Source organism: Podarcis cretensis (genome assembly GCF_951804945.1).
Source record: "Podarcis cretensis genome assembly, chromosome: 4".
Classification (NCBI taxonomy): Eukaryota; Metazoa; Chordata; class Lepidosauria; order Squamata; family Lacertidae; genus Podarcis; species Podarcis cretensis.
In genome coordinates, this window is record NC_137173.1 from 15,368,907 (window position 1) to 15,391,124 (window position 22,218).

Genomic DNA, 22,218 nt, shown 5'->3' on the forward strand with positions numbered 1-22,218 from the left:
AGAGGCATGCTTGACCATTGGAAGAAGCGGTCACTGGTGTGATCCAACAGGGCTTTCCTATGTTCTTATGATGTCTCTCTCACTTTACAGCCCCATTGCTGTGCGGATGGCGAATGATCAACTGATGCTTCTGGAGAGAGCATTTATCGATCCCCTTGGGTTGCCAGGCAGGCGGTTTTACAGGTAAGCCATCATAACACAGAGAGGGGTTGTTTGCAGGGCACAGGGCAGTAGACCTGTTTCCCCGCTCTCTCAGACAAATGGATTAGAGCTCTGGTTCCCCACCTCTGACACCCAACAGACCACTCAAAATTTGCTAATGGCCTTGGAGGGAGGGGGTGGGGACTTAATAGTTTTTTCTGCCTTTTGTAGCAATTGTAATGTTCTGGGAAAGACACTTCGTGATTTTTAAATTTTATTTTTTTCTTGCTTCTTTTATTTCAACGATGCTGTATTTCCTTGTATTACAACCTGAATTCCACGGAACTCAAAATTGCAGTACAATAAAAAGCAATGTAAGAAAAGAAGCAATAAAAGTGCTATAAAAATCCAGCATATATATTTAATATGTCATGCAGCAGACCACCTGAATGAAGCTCACGGACCATTGGTGGTCTGGGAAACCTTGAATGAAGGTACCCATTTCCCCACACACTCAATGCCCATAGTTACCCCCATAGGAGGACAAGTTGGGTAGCTTCTAAAAGCAATGTTTTCTGTGATAACAGTTGAGCAGATGGATGTGGAACCATAGTTAATGCCAGCAAGGAAAAAGAGTGAGCGTCCATTCCAGAGACAGCATTTTTTTTTAATTATTATTATTATTAATACCACTCTTTATCCAAGGATCCCAGGGTGGAAAGTAGGGAGTTGGGAATATGCATTTCTGCACCTGCAGATTTCCAAACCAAAATTAAATGTTTTTGCATAGTCCGAGTGATGTTGACCCCTCATGTGAGCAATGGGCACCTTTACTAACCACATACTGCACTAAAACAACCCAGGCGACTAAACACCTAGCATTGGGACAGGTCTTTGCCAACTTATCTTGCCAGCAATGTCTTGCACAATTTTTAGCCAGGTGCTGCTTAACTCAACTCATAAAACCCAAATGCCTGACAGGTTTTCATTTACTGGGCTATACATTAAGGTCATCAGCAGTGGTCCTTTCCAGGGAGGGGAGGCAGTGCTGTAAGAGGAGAGGGAGTATTCTCAATTGTAGTGTCCTTGTTTGCGCAGCTAATCCCCAAGAAGGTTCAGATAGCAGCTGTGCCATTATCATTTGTGTCAGGAAAGATGTATCTTAATTATTTCAGGCTTCTAAAATGCTCACACTTGTGCTGCTTTAGTGTAATGCTCTCCCTGAACTGTAGCTTCTGATGTTTTATTGCTTTGGAAAATGGCCCTAGGAACCCTATAAAGGTCCTGCAACAGAAATAAAGACTTTGGGGGGTTGTAGTCAGCTTGTTTACTCGAGTAGATCCACTGAAATTAATGAAACAAATTAGGTCTATTAATTTTAATAGGTCTACAGTGACTAAAACTGGGCTGACTTCCTGCAAGAGTTTGCTTGCTTTATTTTTTTTTTAAATGTGTTCCCTTGCCCCACAGACACATCATCTTTGCTCCAAGCAGCCGCAACAAGTATGCAGGTGTGTCCTTCCCTGGAATCTATGATGCCATGTTCGATATTGACAGCAGGACAGATCAACGGAAAGCTTGGGAGGAAGTCAAGAGGCAAATCTCTATTGCAACGTTCGCAGTTCAGGCTGCTGCAGGAACACTGAAAACTGCGTTGTAGGATAGCTGGGAGCAGCAGGAACGAGAACAGAAACAATCTATTTGCAATGCATGCCCAGAAAGCTGATACTTCTCAACACAGACATAATATTCAAACAGCAGCACCGTGAGGCTACTTCCCTTGTAATGTTCAGTGCTCATGATCAGAAAGACCCATCAGAAAGTTTGACGGGATGGAAAGTTAGACTGCCTCCCTCCAAGGACCTTGGAAGAAGGGGTGGGAAAAACACCATTAAAAAATGGACTCCGCAAGAGATCTTCTTTGCTGCTCATCTACACTTTCAACCCAGACTGATGACAATAATACTTTTTAATCAGACAGTGCTACCTCTGGCAGTTTTAAGCATTCACTCACATGCCATTTCTAAGCTGTCCTAAGCCAGCTCTAAAGCTCTCGTTTATAGCATGGGCCAAGACTAAGAACATTTCCAGCAAAGTGTGCAGCTGCCAGTAATTTTGATAGCCACAGTGGAAGAATTATATGTTTTCAGCACCAGCCACCATTTAACCTTGCCTGGAACAGTATTTCACTCAGAAGCCCAGCTGAATCCATTTCACCTTGCATTCATTTGACGCTACTCACTAGTTCATCTAATTCCACTCCTCCTTCCCTGACAGTTTGCAGTTTCCACCTCTATTCTACCAACAGTGATATATGGCTTGCATGAAACACACAAGACTGCAGCTGAGCTACCATAGAATAAATCCTCAAAAATCATAACTCAGATGCTACTGGAAAGAGGGTTTCCCTTCAAAGCTGAGTAGAAGAAGCACCTGGATGTAGAACAAAAATGAAGAGTGAAACGACTTTAAAATTCTATTAAATGTTCAGCGTGGTTGTGACTACAGTTACCCATTTAAAGAAGCACTATGTGTAACCGCTCTTAAAAAAAAAAAATATCAGTGTACCTTCTACATCGTTTTACCACCATAAAGAAAGCCATCAAAGTGTGCAAGGAATGTTTTCTGACTGGGGAAGGCAGAACAGAAGGCAGGATGTTAGACCAAAAGTAATATTTACTGAATTTGTTTAACTGAACTCCTAATACATAACCAAAACTTGTTCAAACACACATTCTGCTCACACTGTACAAATCAGAAACTGAATGAAACCAGCTCCAGGTTAACTATTTATTCCACAAATTTATAAAAAGGTCTGAAGGGATGAGACCTTTAACAAATGTTCTTCATCAACAAAAATTAAACACACATCCATGCAGGGGAAAAAACACTAGGAAAAGAAGTTGGTTTTTTGTTTTTTTTAAAAAAGAACCTTAATTATTATTTTTTTAGGTGTTCCAGACACCTACTTTTTCCAGTTTCCCTATACAAATGAAATTCATGGCCGCAATATGGAAAAACTCATTTAACTTAACCACTGTTGTATATATATCTTTTTAATCCTCATGCTATAATTTAAAGCAAGTAGTTGCATTATTACACAGAATCAATTCTTTTCAAGGCAAAACAATTAAAAAGCGCAGGCTGCTGAAGTGGTGATTTGGCTGAGTAACATTTCAAGCACTGAGGAAATCTTAACACAGTGTGGACCACAATATGAACGTATGTTGATGCTGAACCAGGATGCACGTACAGCTTTGGAATTATAAAACTAAAAGTCGTGGTCCAGGGTTGATTGCTGCAACAGCTGCCAAAACTGACAGCTGTATTAGGTCGTGAACATTGAGCCTGGCCCTACGCACTGCCAGTAAGCACCCCTGACAGAGTACATACAATATAACACAGCCTTAAGCAAATAAACGGTTGCATAATACTGCCCTACAATAGGGAAGAATAAACAAACAACTTCCTCAGCCCTTTTCTGGTGTTAAAAACAGGGACTTGCCAGGGGGAGAGAACCAGCGAGCAAGGGCAGTAGGTGACAAAGGGCATCTTCCTCAGGTGCCTGTGGCTATTGGTTCCAACGGCTGCTGCTCACACCCACAACACCTCCATGAGCACCAGCCTTAACCGTCTGGTGAAGATCCAGTACAACAAACAAAACAAACATTCTGCTACTGAAAAGCCTAGAACTACACCCAATTTGGAATGCAACTTTTTTGTGATTATGCAGAAAATTAAGTTACATTAAAACAGCAAAGTCACCACTTCACCAGGGGCAAAAATTGGCCTCTTCTCACATTTCAAGCTTGTGCTGCAATTTCTTGCTGCTCTTTTGGTTTTACTTTGGATACTGGGAGTTCCAAGCCTGCCCATAACATGGGCTCAGCTTTCCTCATCGTGAGCTCAATCTTTGTAGCCGTCATATTTACGTAACTCCTTTTCACATCAATCACCTGGAAGAAGACATGTACATTTCAGTTTACTACTTAACTGCATGCTTGACTAACACTACAGAATTGAGTTTATTCAACTCGCTGCTATAAAGTAACTGCTTTTAAAAAACAAAGAAGCAAAACCCAGAAAAAATAATGTAACGTAGGACTAGAAAAATTAGCCTAAGTGTAAGGTCTCATGAATACAGATAAACAAATACCGTATTTTTTGCCCCATAGGACGCACTTTTTCCCCTCCAAAAATGAAGGGGAAATGTGTGTGCGTCCTATGAGGCGAATGCAGGCTTTCGCTGAAGCCTGGAGAGCGAGAGGCGTCGGTGCACACCGACCCCTCTCGCTCTCCAGGCTTTGCGCAGATCTCCGCAAGCCGTGGGAGCCTGCACCGGGCTCCCGCTGCTTGCGGAGAGTTGCCTGCATGCCGAAGGCTAGGCGCGCTGAGCTCAGTGCGCCCAGACTTCGCACACCTCTCCACAAGCAGCGGGAGCCCTGCGCTGGGTTCCCGTGGCTTGCGGAGAGTTGCCTGCATGCTGAAGGCTGGGCGTGCTGAGTTCAGCGTGCCCAGACTTCGCGCACCTCTCCGCAAGCAGCGGGAGCCCTGCGCTGGGATCCCGCTGCTTGCGGAGAGTTGCCTGCATGACGAAGGCTGAGCGCACCTCTCCGCAAGGCGCAGGAGCCCAGCGCTGGGCTCCCGCTGCTTGCGGAGAGTTGCCTGCATGCCGAAGGCTGGGCGCACTGAGCCCAGCGCGCCCAGACTTCGCGCACCTCTCCGCTGCTTGTGGAGAGTTGCGTGCATGACGAAGGCTGGGCGCGCTGACCCCAGCGCTCCCAGATTTCGCGCATCTCTCCGCAAGGCGCGGGAGCCCTGCGCTGGGCTCCCACGGCTTGCGGAGAGTTGCTTGTTCTGGGGGCTGGGGTCGGGGGAAGCTCGGGCTGGGGGGGAAATAAATTTTTTTCCTTTATTTCCCCCCCCCAAAAAAAACCTAGGTGCGCCTTATGGGACGGTGCGTCCTATAGGGCGAAAAATACGGTAAGTGTTGCCCCGTTGACACATGTTCCAAGATACAAGTTGCCTCCTACGTTGAACACACACCCCTGACTGTTTTGCGCACAGATTATGATGCTATAGAGGAAACAGTGAATTGTTTAAGGTCTGGCATTTACTTAAGAGCATTTTATTCTAAACCAGATACTTGCTAATTCAGTCAAAACTGAAAAGAAAAAAGTTATGTTCAGGAAACTAAGCACAGAACTACAGCAAGACTGAGGAGCAGGAGCAGCTTTAATACTACTCATCACAATGCCAGGATTTTTATTTTTACACAAAAGTGGACTATTTTAAATGCCTCAGGTCTGCAGTAAATCAGAATACAAAAGGAACAAGGAAAGTGTAGATTTTATGATTTGTATCTTTAATTGCAATGAGATTTGTAGAAATTGATTGAGAGGTATTCTGTAGCTAGCATCTACTTATCCAACTAAGTTATACTCAGAAGTTAGTCATGTCCATTAATTTAAATGGATGTACTCTGAGCAGGACAAATGCAAGATATACATATCTTGTAGTACTTAATCTTGTCACTTAATCTTGCTACAAGCGCCTGTCCGTGATTTTGAACCTGCCTGGTTTACTTGAATGCAAATATGTATGTACTTACACCCCATAGATTCAGATTCTGATTAAATTCCTTATCACCTTCGAAGACAATATGGATATTTAACTGGAAGAGAAGGAAAAGATTATGCAGTAGCAGTAGTAGCTAAACATGCAGTATTTCAGCTTGCAATGCTAGAAAGCAGAGTGGTTTTTGCCCAAGTGGGAGTTCCATTCATTCACTCACTCACTCACCCCATAAAATTTATACATTGCTTGATTGTGAAAAAGATAGAACAGTACACAAGATAAAACAGTAAAATTAAGAAATATTTACAACCCTGCTTTAAAACAGAGCCAGTGTGGTGTAGTGGTTAAGAGCGGTAGTCTCGTAATCTGGGGAACCGGGTTCGCGTCTCCGCTCCTCCACATGCAGCTGCTGGGTGACCGTGGGCCAGTCACACTTCTTTGAGGTCTCTCAGCCCCACTCACCTCACAGAGTGTTTGTTGTGGGGGAGGAAGGGAAAGGAGAATGTTAGCCGCTTTGAGACTCCTTAAAGGGAGTGAAAGGCGGGATATCAAATCCAAACATACAAGTGGTAAAACGCTAAAACAGGTTAAAATCACCTAAACTTTCTAGGCAGCTGAGTAAGCTTGTCTAAACAAGAATGTTTTTAGCAGGCGCCGAGAAGAGTACAGTGAAGTTTCAAAATGCAGGTGCTGCCACACTAAACAATCAATTTTAACTTGGAGTTAAAACGGGAACAATACAGGCTAATTAGGGTAACTCACCACCGTGCTATTTGCTTCTACATGACTAAGTTCAGGAACGGAATTCTTGGCATAAATAGAAATTGTCACTTCACCTCCAGTTTGATGCCAATCGTGCCTGCATGGAACCACTTTTTTCTCCTGTAGGCGATTAGAGTTAAAGACACAAATCATGGTTTCAACCCATTTGGAAATACTTTAACTGCTACTTATCTTTTTCCAAAGTACATTGGGCTCTATGAAGGCATAGCCTAAGACTCTTTCCATACCGATTCTTTACAATCCCTTCAATGTCATTTTTATTGCCCACCCCCACAAAAGTTCTATGGCTGAAGCCAGAAGCTCACTTTAACGGGATGGAAAGGGAGTCAATGTTTCAGCATTTGTCATCATTGTACAGTATATAGCCTAGGTAGAAGAAAACAAAAACAGAGAAACCCACAGAACCACCTTTCTGCAGAGGTGTTTAATTAATTGAGGCACAACTTCTATGTTATGGTTCTATCTGGTTAGTTGCTCCACTAAACTTTGTGCCCTCTGTTTTATTCTACAAAAGTCCAAGTATTGTCATGTAACATCTCACTGCATTCAAGTTGATTGACCAATGATGGAAAAATAAATATTCAAAGTTTCACACACAAGTCAGTCTATCCAAGCAAGTGTATTATGTTTAGCAACACAGGTAAGAATAGGTAAAGGTAAAGGTACCCCTGCCCGTACGGGCCAGTCTTGACAGACTCTGGGGTTGTGCGCCCATCTCACTCAAGAGGCCAGGGGCCAGCGCTGTCCGGAGACACTTCCGGGTCACGTGGCCAGCGTGACAAAGCTGCATCTGGCGAGCCAGAGCCGCACACGGAAACGCCGTTTACCTTCCCGCTGGTAAGCGGTCCCTATTTATCTATTTGCACCCGGAGGTGCTTTCGAACTGCTAGGTTGGCAGGCGCTGGGACCGAGCAGCGGGAGCGCACCCCGCCGCAGGGATTCGAACCGCCGACCTTTCGATCGGCAAGTCCTAGGCGCTGAGGCTTTAACCCACAGCGCCACCTGCATCCCTACAGGTACGAATAGTAAGCTATTAATAACACAGCCCTTGCTACTTACAGCATCCTTCTTAATCCATGCATGTATTCCTGTCGCACAGCCCTCTTGAGACAAGAAAGTATTGAAGTCTGATGTTTTCCTCTTGCAGCAACTCCAGTATTTCATCCTGCGTATTAAGATTTAAAGACGTTGTATAAACAACTGCAACAAAACTAATCTCAAGTTTCTGCTAGCGGATGGTTAACAGAGAATTCGAGGAAGACACATACTACTAACCCTTCATGGAATATAGGGACACCTGCGTGGTATGTACATGTTTCTTCCATGCTGTGTGGTCCTTCAAATGTCTAAGGGAAAAATTAACAGACAAATAACGTTTTACTAGTCATTGCATTAGATTATCGCTTTACAGCTTCCACCCAACAGCTGAGGTAGCCGCTTACAGTGCAATCCCAACCACACCTGCTCAAAAAGTCTATAGAATTCAATGGAGCTTACTCCCAGGTAGGTAAATTTAGGACTGCAGTTGTATCAAGTAGAAGCTCAGTTTCCTCCGGTTGACTGGTCCAATCAGTGCCAAAGCATTCGTTTGGGGGTCTAAGCAGAAACTTGTAACAATGCCCCCCACCTCCCACAACATGACCCATCCCATCCATGCAACCTTTTGAGTCATGAAAGAGATTTCTCCTGTAATTCTAAAATTACGCTTTTAACATTTCTGAAACTACACCATGGCACCATAGCCCACAATGGGACTCTTCTGCCATGCCCTCAACTTCCTCTATTTTTGTGCTATTTTTGATTTAACATCTAAGCCTGAAGAATATACTCTTACGCTTGCTATTTTTTAACTTTTTAATTGGACCTAGGAAAGTCTCTAATATTAATATGCTTGAAGTTTCCTTTCCTTTCCTTTCCTAAGAGATTGTACTGTGTTATGATTGTTTTTAAATTGATTGATTTTTTTGCATGCTGTTAATTTTGTTGAAAGTCGCCTGGAGACTGGTTGATGTTACATGACTAAACTAAATTAATAATAAATGATTTTCTGAACAGTCTCTAAAAGCCATAAATGTTTACATGTGCCAGTGCCGACCAAACACATCACAAAATTCTGATGGAAGTGTAACGCAGAAGCTTACACAATACTTTATAACTGGAAAAGAAATGAGTAACAGCTCACATTCTTGGCAGTGCAAAAACACATGCCCATACAAATATCCCTCACCTGTACTCAAGAACTAAATGCTACAATAATTACTGGTGCGTGCCGAAAGACATCATGCAATATTGGGTGATGTGATCTGTACTGAAGTGACAACTTACTGATTGGTTTTATTTATAAAGGTATTTTTATACCACTATACGTAAAATAAATCAAAGGAGTTAACAACATACATACATATATACAATAAATCTAAAATCCAAGACCACCTAATTCCCTGCATTAGCTTGGCAGCAAAGAAAAGTTCTCAGCAACTTATAAAAGGGTGGGGAACTAAGGGGTTTGAAGCGTGGCACATTTACATAACATTGAGATATTTACCTTTTTACAGCCTGCATTTTTACATGGAGTCCCAATCTTTATCTCATCACTATCATCCTCTGTAAAACAGGAATAGTTTGCATTATAAGTCTTAAGAATTCTTCTAAAGAAATGAGCAGAACTCAAGCAAACAGGAGTATACAAATGACATTTTCTACCCAAGATGTTTATCTTTCAGGAACCATCTGCTACACAATCCGATAGGATACTTCCATGTTCTGTGCTCTGAACTCCAAGGAGGGGTTCAATAATAATAGCAATAGATTCACTGAACCTATCTAGCACTGAGCTACAACACACTCATTTTTAGGTAAAAACATGAACCCTATCAAGCTATATACCTTTTTTTATTTCATTTCCTGACGACAGCTTTAGCTTCTCTAATGCTTGCTTCAAGGAAGCAGATACTTTCAGCTCCAAGCAACTCATCGGCTCATCTGGGCTAAAGAAAGCAGAGGGAATAAGTTGTGTTACTTTTTAATGTGACAAAAGCAATTCGTTTCAAAATACTTATGAAGTCTTCTAGAACACTGGTATTTTGCAGCTGCATTAGGACAGATAAATAGGCTGCGGCCTGACCCAAGGTAGTTTGCACCAGCGGCACCAGCATGTGCACATAAGTGGTATATGAATACAGTGGTGACTAAAGTCCAGTCTATTATAAGTCCATTTTGGACCAAGTCCAATTGCAACCTGGAAATGAGTACTCCGGGTTCAGTCGTTTTTTTGATACAAGTCAGGCCAGGCTTCTGTTTTAGGGGTCGCTTTTTACCGTCTGGTTCCTGTTGAGTGTGTTTCGTTTGTTAATTGAGTCCCTCGCTGCTAATCAGAGGCTTCCTGTTGAGTCTGCCAGCTGTTGCAACACAGAGGTGATATTTGGAGGATTCGTTTTTGATTTTTTTTTTTTTTTGCGTTTTGGTTTGTGCAGCTTTTTCGGTTTTTTGACTGTGACTTCGTTTTATGGGACTGACCTGTGACTGTGGCGAACCCAGTTCAGCTATTGGCTGATTGTGTGACTGCAGAAATGGATAAAAGCCCCCCATCCAAACAATGGTTATCATCAGTGCACGTAAGGAAAAAAAATAATGTTATTTTTTTCATCTACAATACTGTCTTATATATTTTATAGTACAGTACATTGATTATTGCCTTTTATGGATCAATGGTCTCGTTAGACAGTAAAATTTGTGTTAAATTGCTGTTTTAGGGGGTGTTTTTCATTGTCTAGAACAGATCAATCCATTTTCAATTACTTTCTATGGGAAAGCACGCCTTGTTTTAAGTCCGGACTTCCGGAACGGATTACGGTCTTAAATCAAGGTACCATTGTAAATGGAAAACAGGGATTATAATTTGGATCTGACTAAAGGTACACCCAGGGTCTGAAAAGGTTGAAAAGTACTTTTCTGGAATTTTCATTGAGAACTTTCATATGAACACAGTAAGCTACCTTATAGCAGCTCGTATGACTGGCCCCTAAAGCCCAATACTGTCTAGCCTGACAAGGAGCGGCTCTCCAGTACCTTTCGCACTCTTGCCTCCAGGTCCTTTAACTGGAAGTGCCTGGGATAGAATGGGAACTTCCATTATGAAAAGCTTATGCTTATTCGGTAAGCTATACAGTGGTACCTCGGGTTACATACACTTCAGGTTACATACGCTTCATGTTACAGACTCCACTAACCCAGAAATATTACCTCGGGTTAAGAACTTTGCTTCAGGATTAGAACAGAAATCATGCTCTGGCGGCGGGGCGGCAGCGGGAGGCCCCATTAGCTAAGGCGGTGCTTCAGGTTAAGAACAGTTTCAGCTTAAGAACAGACCTCCGGAACGAATTAAGTACGTAACCAGAGGTACCACTGTAGTTGTTCTCTTTCCATTTCCCATGACTTTCATCCATGCAAACTCTAAAAACAGCAAACCAATTTCAGTCCCAGAGAAGAGGAATAAGCCCCAAGACCCAGCAAAGGATGTTCAGGCTCTGGAGGAAGAGAAATGGCTCTGCTGTCCTATACATTGTTTAAAGAAGCTTAGCCATCTGACTCAAGAGTTTCATCACTACTGGATGCATATTATTCCCCCCAGAGACAAGAAGCGCTTCTCTCCTTTGGTCACAGAAACAAGGCACCTTCTGACTGCATCCTGAAGCTGCTCAGCTGCAAAATATACACATAAAGCAGGTTTTAACATTATATTTCCACTCCCCAAATGCTGGAAAACGGGGCATATATATGTAAGATAGATAGATAGATAGATAGATAGTAATTTGGCACAAATGCCCGCTCTCAGGACAATACCTTGGCCTCTGTATTGCTTCCACAGGCTTTGGTGCCTGAATTATGTGTTCTTGAAATTTAGGCTTCAGGTCAGCTAACTCCTTTCGCTCAGAGGTAGTTTTAACTTCAGGTTTGACTGGTTCAGGGGGCTTCTCACTATTATGGAAGCCCTTTGTACAGCCCTGATAACAACAACAACAACAACAACAACAACGTTATTATTTATACCCTGCCCAACAACAACAATAATGTTATTATTTATACCCTGCCCAACAACAACAATAATGTTATTATTTATACCCTGCCCAACAACAACAATAATGTTATTATTTATACCCTGCCCAACAACAACAATAATGTTATTATTTATACCCTGCCCATCTGGCTGGGTTTCCCCAGCCACACTGGGCAGCTTACAGCACATAAAATCATGTATGTATACTAGTACAGTACCTAATGTTGACTGTAGATTCAGCTCTAACAATGCAATTTCTTAAGCTAGTTCTGCCACTTCAGCGCTTAATATTTATAAGTAAATGCTAGGGTTAAGTACAGACATTCAGATCAACGTCCTCCCATCAGTTTCTCAAATGCAGCAACCTATGGTCTTTTAAGTTATTACATGCAGGCCTGTGCAGACAGGTACACTTGCCCCAAGCCTCAGAGGGCTAAGCTGGCCGGGGGACCTGTCGGACCATGCCAGGAACAAGACTCCTGCCCCGTGCCTCAGACAAGCTCAGCACAGCCCTGCACACACACATGGTTTTAAAGGTCTTCCATACTTATTAGAATCATACAAACTAACAGCAGATTCAGTTATTCCACTGTCAATCATTATCTAGCCCAAACAGTAGCACTCATGTGTAAGAGGGAAGCAGCAGGTTCAGGGAAGCACAACAAAATATTTAGGGGGGAAACCAAAGAGCCTAGTGAGGACTAAGCATGCACGGTGACCTTGGAACAGAATGTTAGGGAGAGAAATGAAATGGAGTAACCCAGAAAATGGCATGGCTGGCACACACACACACTGCACACACTACAGCTTTTTGATTCAGGCCTCACTTTTATAATCAAAATGTCAAGAATTAATTGAAACACCTGCAGAGAAGACAACACACTTTTCTTCACTTGAAGGCAGCTGATTTGAACACTCCATGTCAGTGGCAAACAGTTGTACAACATCTACAAGCTACAAGCAAATGCAGGTTTTTAGAACCTGATTTTTCTAAGTGTGTCTTGGGCAACCTGTGGCCCTAATGTTGTTGACTACAGTCTAAGCCAGGCATAGGCAAACTTGGCCCGCCAGATGTTTTGGGACTACAACTCCCATCATCCCTAGCTAACAGGACCAGTGGTCAGGGATGATGGGAGTTCTAGTCCCAAAAACATCTGGAGGGCTGAGTTTGCCTATGCCTGGTCTAAGCTAAAATGCGGGCCATAGTCTAGCAACAACTGGAAGGCCACATGTTGCCCATTCCTGTTCTAAGGGATTCCCACCCCCTCAAATGAGCAACTTTCAATTTTTCATTTGTAGTAAAATACAACCATTACAAAATATTAATACATACCGCAATGCTTAAGAAGTCAGAAAAGTCTGTGGTCCTTCTTTTACAGCATGACCAGCCCTGCAAGATACAAGCCATGAATTTACCATCTTAATATCAAAAACACCTAAGGAGAAAAAACTGAATGTTTCCCCAATGTGAGATAACAAAGCTACACGAAAAGACCATAAATTATTCAACAGCTGGTACAGCAATGTAGGGCCCAATTTTTCAAAATCCCAAGACATGTTATTTTTAGATAAAGTGATAATCATCACTTTGTTAAAAAGCAATAAAAACTTACTAAACATTCTAACCCTGGTATCCAGCAATACACAATAACAAGTGTCACCAACATACTTTGGGAGAGATGTACTGTAGCATAAGGTTCAATAGAGACCTGGAACATGTTTAACACAATGCATTCAAGTGATCACTGCTGCCTGGAACAGCATATGTTTCTATAATAACTAAACCGGGGAAATCTTTTATTTCATGAAAAAAGTGGGCATTCCACCAAACTCAAGCAGATTGATACATCAAAGGTCATGAAGGGAATTGAAATATTGCCATGAGCATGATTTAGTTGAAGTTTTGGAAGGCTTTTAAACAATTATGTTTGTACACCTACTTTAAGAGCATCATGAAAGACTGGTACTCCTGGGTGATAGGTACAGGACTCTAAAAGAAGGAGAAAAAAGAAGGATTAGCAGAGGACAGCAGTGATACCATCCCTAAAGCTACAGCTTATATTTAGCAAAGTAAGTTAATCAGTCTTGTGATTGCTGTCAATATTTTCATATTCATCAAGGCTCAATATCATGTAGCAGCACACTGCATGCTTTTTCAGTTGGAAACAGAACACAGAATTCAGGAAACACAAGCGGTTGTTACAAAATACTCCCTTTGGACATTTGTGTGCTTTCCTGGATGGCATGTTATCTATAAAAGCCAGAAATGAATTCAGGCATAAAATTAAATATACATTTTAATAAGTAGAAATACCCAGCCTAAATTATTAGGTGGATTTGTAGTTGGGTTGAATGACCAAATCCAAAGAGTGCTCATTAATGGTTCCTCACCATCCTTGAAAAAAGGGACAAGTGGAGTGCCACAGGATTCTGTCCTGGGCCTGTTGTTGTCCAACATCTTTATAAATTAATTGGATGAAGGAATTGAGGAGATGCTCAGTTCTGCCGATGACACCAAACTGGGGGTAGGGGGTGGGTGGACAGGTAGCCAATACTGCTGAATACTGAACTGGTTTCAATATGACCTTAACAGATTGGAGAACTGGGCCCAAACTAACAAAATGAATTTCATGGGACAAATACAAGGTTTTACACTTAGGCCAAAAGAACCAGCAGCACAAATAGCAGACCACAATATGAACATGAATCAACAATGTGAAGCTACAGGGGAAAATGCTAATGCTTCTCTAGGCTGCAGCAACAGAAGTATAATGTCAAGGGAAGTAATTGTACCACTCTATTCTGCCTTGGTCAGACCACACCTGGAATACTGTGTCCAGTTCTCGACCCCACAATTTAAGGAGGATACTAACAATCTGGAATGTGTGTAGAAGAGGGCAACCAAGATGATCAAGGGTCTGGAAACCAAGCTTTATGAGGAATGGTTGGGGAATTAGGTATGATTACCCTATTAAGAAGGAGGTAAGAGAGGCATCTTCAAATATCTAAAGGGCTGTCACATGGAAGATGGAGCAACTTCTCCTACTCTGGAAGGTAGGACCCGAACAAATGGCTTCAAGTTATAAGAATGGAGATTCCAACTAAACATCAGGGATAACTTTCTGAAGGTAAGAGCTGTTAGATAGTGGAAGGACTCCTCCAGGAGGTGGTGGACACTCCATCACTAGAGGGTTTTAAGGAGAGGTTAAATTACCATCTGCCATTGATGTTTCAGTTGAGATCCCTGCATTGAAGGGGGTTGGACTAGATGAGACCCCTGGTATATTATTCTATGACCCAGCTCCACTGGCACTGCCTACATCGCATACAATCAAAACATGAATACCATACAAGGAAGAGGTCACGGCTAGGATTCAGAAAAGAAAATAGAGTAGAGTGTTTTGGGCTTGTATTTCTTTAAGCACTCTACTTGTAACTGATGGGGATTTCAAAGAAGAGGGCATTTAAAAGATGAGATCATACCAGGTGTGCCCAAATCATTTGACATGCCTAAAGTAGGTCTTTGGATTCCAGCTTAAGTGTTTGCAATGGACTCATGTACCACTTCTTAAGCATGCAAACAAGTTTCAAGGAGCTACATAACACTTTTCCAGAACAAGTAACCAAATAAATATAGGGCAGTTTTGAAACCCACAATTTATATATAAAGTTGCACAATCCAACACCAAAATACTTGCCTGAAATGTCCAGGCAAAGCATACTTTGTGGAGTGGGGAGAAAGAGGAAATGGACTGTCTCTCTCTTTCTTCACTACCCCACCCCCTCACACCCTGGAAGGATTTGCATCCTGAAAAGTGGGATGTAAGTAATTATAAATAAGAACTTGTGCCCACTATCCAGGCAGTAGTAGTTCAGGTACAGTTCAGGTGATGCACAGCAAGCACTTATTCCTCAACAGGAAACACAATACAGCATCTCAACTTCACATGAGTGATATCATCAGCTCAGCTTCAAAAGTTGTTGTTGTTTAGTCGTTTAGTTGTGTCCGACTCTTCGTGACCCCATGGACCAGAGCACGCCACACACTCCTGTCTTCCACTGCCTCCCGCAGTTTGGTCAAACTCATGCTGGTAGCTTCGAGAACACTGTCCAACCATCTCGCCCTCTGTCGTCCCCTTCTCCTTGTGCCCTCCATCTTTCCCAACATCAGGGTCTTTTCCAGGGAGTCTTCTCTTCTCATGAGGTGGCCAAAGTATTGGAGCCTCAGCTTCACGATCTGTCCTTCCAGTGAGCACTCAGGGCTGATTTGTTTCAGAATGGAGAGGTTTGATCTTCTTGCAGCCCATGGGACTCTCAAAAGTAAGGCACCTTAAACATTAAGTTTCAATTCCAGCAAAACACCTGACACATCCAGACCTCTCCCCATCCAAGATGTAGATCACTTTAGAAGCAGTCTGCTGAAACAATTAAAAATCTTCCACAGTCTAACTTCAACATATCTTTCTTCTTAAGCTTGCCAGTCAAACAAAAGTACTAACAGAATCTTTTACTAATGACAGTATATTCATATGATGCCTTTCTCACCATCCAGACCACCATGTAATACCAGCTTAGTGGGTACAGATCTGCTGTCTTAGCAGCAAGACCAGATGAGTTACTAAATGCCAGAAAACAAGTGAAAAATGGGCATTATTTGCTTTCTGGAAGTCATATAAATTGTGAAACCATTCTGACAACAGAATTCCCATGCTTAGTAGAATATATACCGGTAAATTCAGAAGAAGTTGAAATGCCAGTTCTATTATATACTTGTTCCAAATAAGAATCATTAACTTGCTTACAGTTCTATCATACGTAGCACAGACCCAGTTGCTTCCAAGTTCAAGACGTCTTATCCTGTTATGATAAACAGTATGCCCAGTGCAATCAAACCTCAAAGCATTAAATATAATATAAAAGAAATTAAGCAGCGTTTTTTTTTACAATACTGAACATGCTACTGACATTCTTAGTCCTAACATTGAGCTCTTTGAAGTGAAAAAGTTGTTATTGATCAGTATCTACAGTAGAACATCTGAATTACTATGGGTGTACCAGTCTAGATGGAAAAAATAAGCAAATTGCAGGTGCCACACATGTAATTATTCTAATGACTAACAGGAGTCTCAAAGGTGCTGAGAATTGCAAAGATGAAATGTTCGGATTTCTTTACAGTGGGACCACATTCATATCCACACTCAACTCTTCCTTCTTCTGCTCTTTTCGGTAATGCCATATCACTTATGTCAGGCGTAGGTAACCTTTCACCCACCAGTTGTTGCTGAACAATAACTCCCATTGGCCCCAACAAGCTTGGCCAATGGCCAGGGATAATGGGAGTTGTAGTGCAGCAACATCTAGAGGGCTAAAGGTTCCCTACACCTGATTTACATAGCTCCACCCTGCTTCAAAACCACTCCATAAAGTCATTAGTTTCAACTTCTCAGTCCTCATCCCCAACTAAAGGAGCCCATATGTGTAACTGCATTTACTTGCAGTCACTCTGTTATTCGCCCATGCCTCCCTCTCTACTAGTTTATTGACTTTCCCTCTCTTACTTCATTGTTCCCACCCCCTAGACTAAATTTACAGTTTAAGGTTGTCATGGTAAGATAATGGAATCAGATTTGGAGGCTAGGTGGGTTGTAAGTCCTCGGGCCCACCCACCTCCCTGCTCAACTCAGGAAATATGGAGTATTGTATGTGTTTTGTTATGTTAGTATAATGCCATATTGTGATACCACCTCTCAGGGTTGTATGCTGGAGGCTTCCTGGGTGAAATCATAGGGCTGTTATTTTTAAAACACCACTTGAACGGCACTCCCCCGCTTGCACCCCAGGACTCTGCATTCTGCATGGGCATTTTTATCACATGTGCTACTAAGGCTCATCTCCTAAGATAACTTAATGTTGCTTTGTAACTCAAGACCAGTATCAGTGCATGGCAACAAAACATGATGTTCCCAAAACAAGTACAAAACATTATCCATGCCAGGAGAGGACAAAACAACTGATGCAGGGTCTTCTCCATTGTTGACTTAAAGCCCTCAGAAACTATTCTGTTCCCACAGAAGTATTTGAACAATGTTGCTGATAAGCAGCACAGAGCACCTGCTGTATCGTAGTTCAACCTACATGATATGGGAGAGGAGGAACACATTATTCTAATACAATTTAGTGTCAACTGTGTGTCTAACATATATTTCTCCTCTATGTCTTTTACACACACATTTGTTACATTTATAACCACCATGCTATGGGGAGAGAAGAGTGTGCAAGTGGTACATAAACAAACACACTTTCCAAGAAGCCCTATCACTATACAGTATTAGGAAAAAATCCAGAAGAGATACAATACAGTGGTACCTCTGGTTACGACATTAATTCGTTCCTGAGGTCCGTTCTTAGCCTGAGGTACTACTTTAGCTAATGGGGGCCTCCTGCTGCTGCCGCGCCGCTGCAGCACAATTTCTGTTCTCATCCTGGGGCAAATTTATTAACCCAAGGTACTACTTCCGGGTTAGCGGAGCCTGTAACCCGAAGTACCACTGTACTGGAATACATTGCCCAACCTGCTGCCCTTCAGACCCTGCTGGGCTCCCAACTCCTTATCAGTTCCAGCCAACATGGCCAATGACCAGGGACATTGGAGGGCCATAAGTTCCCCACCCCTGCATGACTTCATTCACATCTCAGTCTTCCTCCACAGAGTTGACATAAATAGCTTGTGAAGTAGCTGAAGTGATGAACTTCATGGCTGAAAAGATAGGATTTGAACCTGTGTCTCCCTCGTTCTAATCTATGTGTGTGTGCGCGCACACACACACACGTGTATTTATGTGACTGGCCCATAGCTCAGCGGTAGAGCACCTGCTTTGGACAGTCCCACAGTCCCTCCGGCATCTCCAGGTTGGGCTGGGAAAACTTCCTCTTTGAAACCCTAGAGAGCTGCTGGCAGTCAGTGCAGATGATACTGAGCTAAATGGCCCAATCGCCTGTTCCAATTTAAGGCAGCTTCCTTCCACAACGCAGGTGGCGCTGTGGGTTAAAGCCTCAGCGCCTAGGGCTTGCCGATCGAAAGGTCGGCGGTTCGAATCCCTGCGGAGGGGTGCGCTCCCGCTGCTCGGTCCCAGCGCCTGCCAACCTAGCAGTTCGAAAGCACCTCCGGGTGCAAGTAGATAAATAGGGACCGCTTACCAGCGGGAAGGTAAACGGCGTTTCCGTGTGCGGCTCTGGCTCTGGCTCTCGCCAGAGCAGCAATGTCACGCTGGCCACGTGACCCGGAAGTGTCTCCGGACAGCGCTGGCCCCTGGCCTCTTAAGTGAGATGGGCGCACAACCCCAGAGTCTGGCAAGACTGGCCCGTACGGGCAGGGGTACCTTTACCTTTACCTATGCTCCATGGTCACCCAACGAGCTTAATAATAATAATAATAATAATAATAATAATAATAATAAATTTATATGCCGCCCATCTGCCTGAGTTGCCCCAGCCACTCTGGGAGGTGATGACGAGGGGAGAAGCTGACCCTGGATCTGCCTGGGCCTAACAGGCCACTCAATTTCCCCTCATTCCTGGGTTGTTGCCGCTCATGCTGGCCAGGACTGACAGGAGCTGGGAGTCCAGCCCAGACATGGAGGGTGAGGACTCATGGGGTTGGGGGGGGGGGAGAGAGAGACGAAGACTCCTCTAACCACTTGCTGTGAAGGTGGAATCAAGAGGGGAAAGAATGTATGTAGGCCACCTTGAGCTCCTTGGAGAAAAGATAAAAAGGTAAAGGTACCCCTGCCCGTACGGGCCAGTCTTGACAGACTCTGGGGTTGTGCGCCCATCTCACTTAAGAGGCCAGGGGCCAGCGCTGTCCGGAGACACTTCCGGGTCACGTGGCCAGCGTGACATCGCTGCTCTGGCGAGCCAGAGCCGCACACGGAAACGCCGTTTACCTTCCCGCTGGTAAGCGGTCCCTATTTATCTACTTGCACCCGGAGGTGCTTTCGAACTGCTAGGTTGGCAGGCGCTGGGACCGAGCAGCGGGAGCGCACCCCGCCGCAGGGATTCGAACCGCCGACCTTTCGATCGGCAAGTCCTAGGCGCTGAGGCTTTAACCCACAGCGCCGATAGGATATGAATAAAACACATATCTATATAGAATAGGGGGGTGAGGACATGCATAGGTGCATGAGGCTGCTCTAACCACTATGCCATACTCCCTTGCATGGCCACAGGCCAGTCACTCCTCTCTCTCTCAGCCTGGCCCACCTCTTGGGGTTGTTGTGAGTATGAAATCAAGGGGGGGGGCGAGATCTGTGTCGCCCCCAACCCTGAGCTCCTTAAAGATAATATATAACAGAATACAACACACACATATATACAGTATACAACGGGATGAAGACACACGTTGTGTGTAGGGAGAGAGAGCGAGACTGCTCTAACCACCACACCACACTCCCCTGAATGAGGGGTGAGCTCTGCACAGCGCCCCCCCCCAGCTCCTTTGATAATAATATATAATACAATATAAACACATACACAGAGAGAGTATATGCAACGGGATGAGGACGTGTGTAGGGAGAGAGAGAAAGAGAGAAAGAGAGAGAGAGAGAGAGAGAGAGAGAGAGAGAGAGACTGCTCTAACCACTACGCCACACTCCCTCGCATGGCCTTCTTGGGCCAGCCACTCTCTCAGCCTGGCCTACCTCACGGGGTGGTTGTGAGGGCGGAGTGGAGAGCAGAAAAGCTTAAAATACCATTATAATAGAAGAATATCCTATTATTCCTCACCGCCCACGTTGGCCTCGGGGTCGAAGCGCTGCCCGCAGCCCCGGTTGTAGCACAGCAGAGCCATGGCCGAGAAGCGACGAGGAAGGAGCCGGCGGTTGAGACCGAAGAGGGAGCCGACGAGAAGCCGCCGCTGACCTGACGGGAAAGGAAGAGGCTCTCTCGCGCTTCTTTCCGGAAAAAGCCGGGCGGAAGCTTCGGCGCGGGAGGGGGGGGGCCCTTCGCGAAACTTCGGAGGAGGGAATGTTCAGGGCGCACGCGCAGGGCGCTTCGGCCGGCGCGAAGGAAGGTAGACTGGAGAGGGCGGAACGGCGGCGCACATGCGCAGTGCGGGGTGAGGTAGGCGGTGTGTGTGTGAGAGAGAGGGGGGGCGGTATGGGGGCGGGGCTGAAGAATTGCGTGAGCGTCGGAGGGCGGAGTCGTTGGAACGGCAGTGATTGGATGGCGGCACTTTTTTTAAAAAAAAAAAAAAGGGGGGGCGCAGGTTAGACGGAAATACGGTAACTGGCGCTGCAGATATTTATATGCATTTCTTCTGTCCGGATCAGTTTATTTGGAATGGTGCATACTCTACTTTTGTTTCTGGGATGCCTTGACATTAGGCAGCTTTCCCCATCCTGGTGCCCTCTAGGTGTTTTGGAGAACATGCCAGGTTGTTGTTGTTGTTTGGTCGTTTAGTCGTGTCCGACGCTTCGTGACCCCATGGACCAGAGCACACCAGGCATTCCTGTCTTCCACTGCCTCTCGCAGTTTGGTCAAACTCATGCTGGTAGCTTCGACAACTTTGTCCAACCATCTCGTTCTCTGTCGTCCCCTTCTCCTTGTGCCCTCCATCTTTCCCAACATCAGGGTCTTTTCCAGGGAGTCTTCTCTTCTCATGAGGTGGCTAAAGTATTGGAGCCTCATCTCCAGGATCTGTCCTTCCAGTGAGCACTCAGGGCTGATTTCCTTAAGAATGGATAGGTTGGATCTTCTTGCAGTCCATGGGACTCTCGAGAGTCTCCTCCAGCAACATAATTCAAAGCATCAATTCTTCGGCGATCAGCCTTCTTTATGGTCCAGCTCTCACTTCCATACATCACTACTGGGAAAACCATAGCTTTTACTATACAGACCTTTGTTGGCAAGGTGATGTCTCTGCTTTTTAAGATGCTGTCTAGGTTTGTCATTGCTTTTCTCCCAAGAAGCAGGTGCCTTTTACGCTTATGCTAGGTTTGTCATTGCTTTTCTCCCAAGAAGCAAGCAGGTGTCGTGGCTGCTGTCACCATCTGCAATGATCATGGAGCCCAAGAAAGTAAAATCTCTCACTGCCTCAATTTTTCCCCCTTCTATTTGCCAGGAGGTGATGCGCCCAGTGGCCATGATCTTCATTTTTTTGATGTTGAGCTTCAGACCATATTCTGCACTCTCCTCTTTCACCCTCAATAAAAGGTTCTTTAATTCCTCCTCACTTTCTGCCATCAAGGTTGTGTCATCTGCATATCTGAGGTTGTTGATATTTCTTCCGGCAATCTTAATTCCTGCTAGGGATTCATCCAGCCCAGCCTTTCGCATGATGAGTTCTGCATATAAGTTAAATAAGCAGGGAGACAATATACAGCCTTGCCATACTCATTTCCCAGTTTTGAATCAATCAGTTGTTCCATATCCAGTTCTAACTGTAGTTCTAACATGCCAGGTTAGGGAAGGCTGTAACAAGGGATAACACTAAGTCTTCTCTACCTTTAAAAATTGTACAGTCAATAGGAATTTGGGCGTATTCCATCTGTCAGTCATGCAGGAGTGACATAAGCTGCCTTTGCTTAAATTCTTTCTTCTCGCAAAGGAGACTTTGGTCCTCCTTTGTTTTTCCTTCATTCTCTGTCTGTCTCTTTAAAAAAAGG

General features: G+C 44.1%; 2 protein-coding genes across 2 annotated transcripts in view; one reads left to right on the forward strand and one right to left on the reverse strand.

Moving 5' to 3' along the window:
- Positions 1-2,715, forward strand: part of LOC307214732 (N-acetylated-alpha-linked acidic dipeptidase 2-like) — a 44,931-nt gene extending 42,216 nt beyond the window's left edge. Inside the window, exons 18-19 of the mRNA XM_079973684.1 lie at positions 91-183; positions 1,612-2,715. Of these exons, the coding sequence (XP_079829810.1) occupies positions 91-183; positions 1,612-1,801 (283 nt within the window). The 3' untranslated portion in view covers positions 1,802-2,715. The remainder of the gene's footprint in view (positions 1-90; positions 184-1,611) is intronic.
- Positions 2,716-2,917: 202 nt separating this feature from the next.
- On the reverse strand, positions 2,918-20,542 carry CHORDC1 (cysteine and histidine rich domain containing 1). Its single transcript, XM_079974051.1, has 11 exons — positions 20,339-20,542; positions 13,498-13,547; positions 12,891-12,947; positions 11,344-11,504; positions 9,388-9,488; positions 9,047-9,105; positions 7,777-7,847; positions 7,561-7,666; positions 6,481-6,600; positions 5,753-5,815; positions 2,918-4,097 (listed from the first exon to the last, which is right to left on the reverse strand). Exons 1-11 carry the CDS (start codon positions 20,400-20,402, stop codon positions 3,945-3,947), a joined length of 1,005 nt encoding a protein of 334 aa, XP_079830177.1. The 5' UTR covers positions 20,403-20,542; the 3' UTR covers positions 2,918-3,944.
- Positions 20,543-22,218: the final 1,676 nt, after the last annotated feature.

What these genes read in the sequence shown, in the direction of transcription:
- CHORDC1 (XM_079974051.1), bottom strand. Translation starts at nt 20,402, where the DNA reads ATGGCTCTGCTGTGCTACAACCGGGGCTGCGGGCAGCGCTTCGACCCC. An exon ending in TCTTTCATGATGCTCTTAAA is followed by an intron (nt 12,948 to 13,497) that starts GTAGGTGTACAA and finishes TGTATCTTGCAG; the next exon opens with GGCTGGTCATGCTGTAAAAG. An exon ending in CTGACTTCTTAAGCATTGCG is followed by an intron (nt 11,505 to 12,890) that starts GTATGTATTAAT and finishes TGTTGTTATCAG; the next exon opens with GGCTGTACAAAGGGCTTCCA.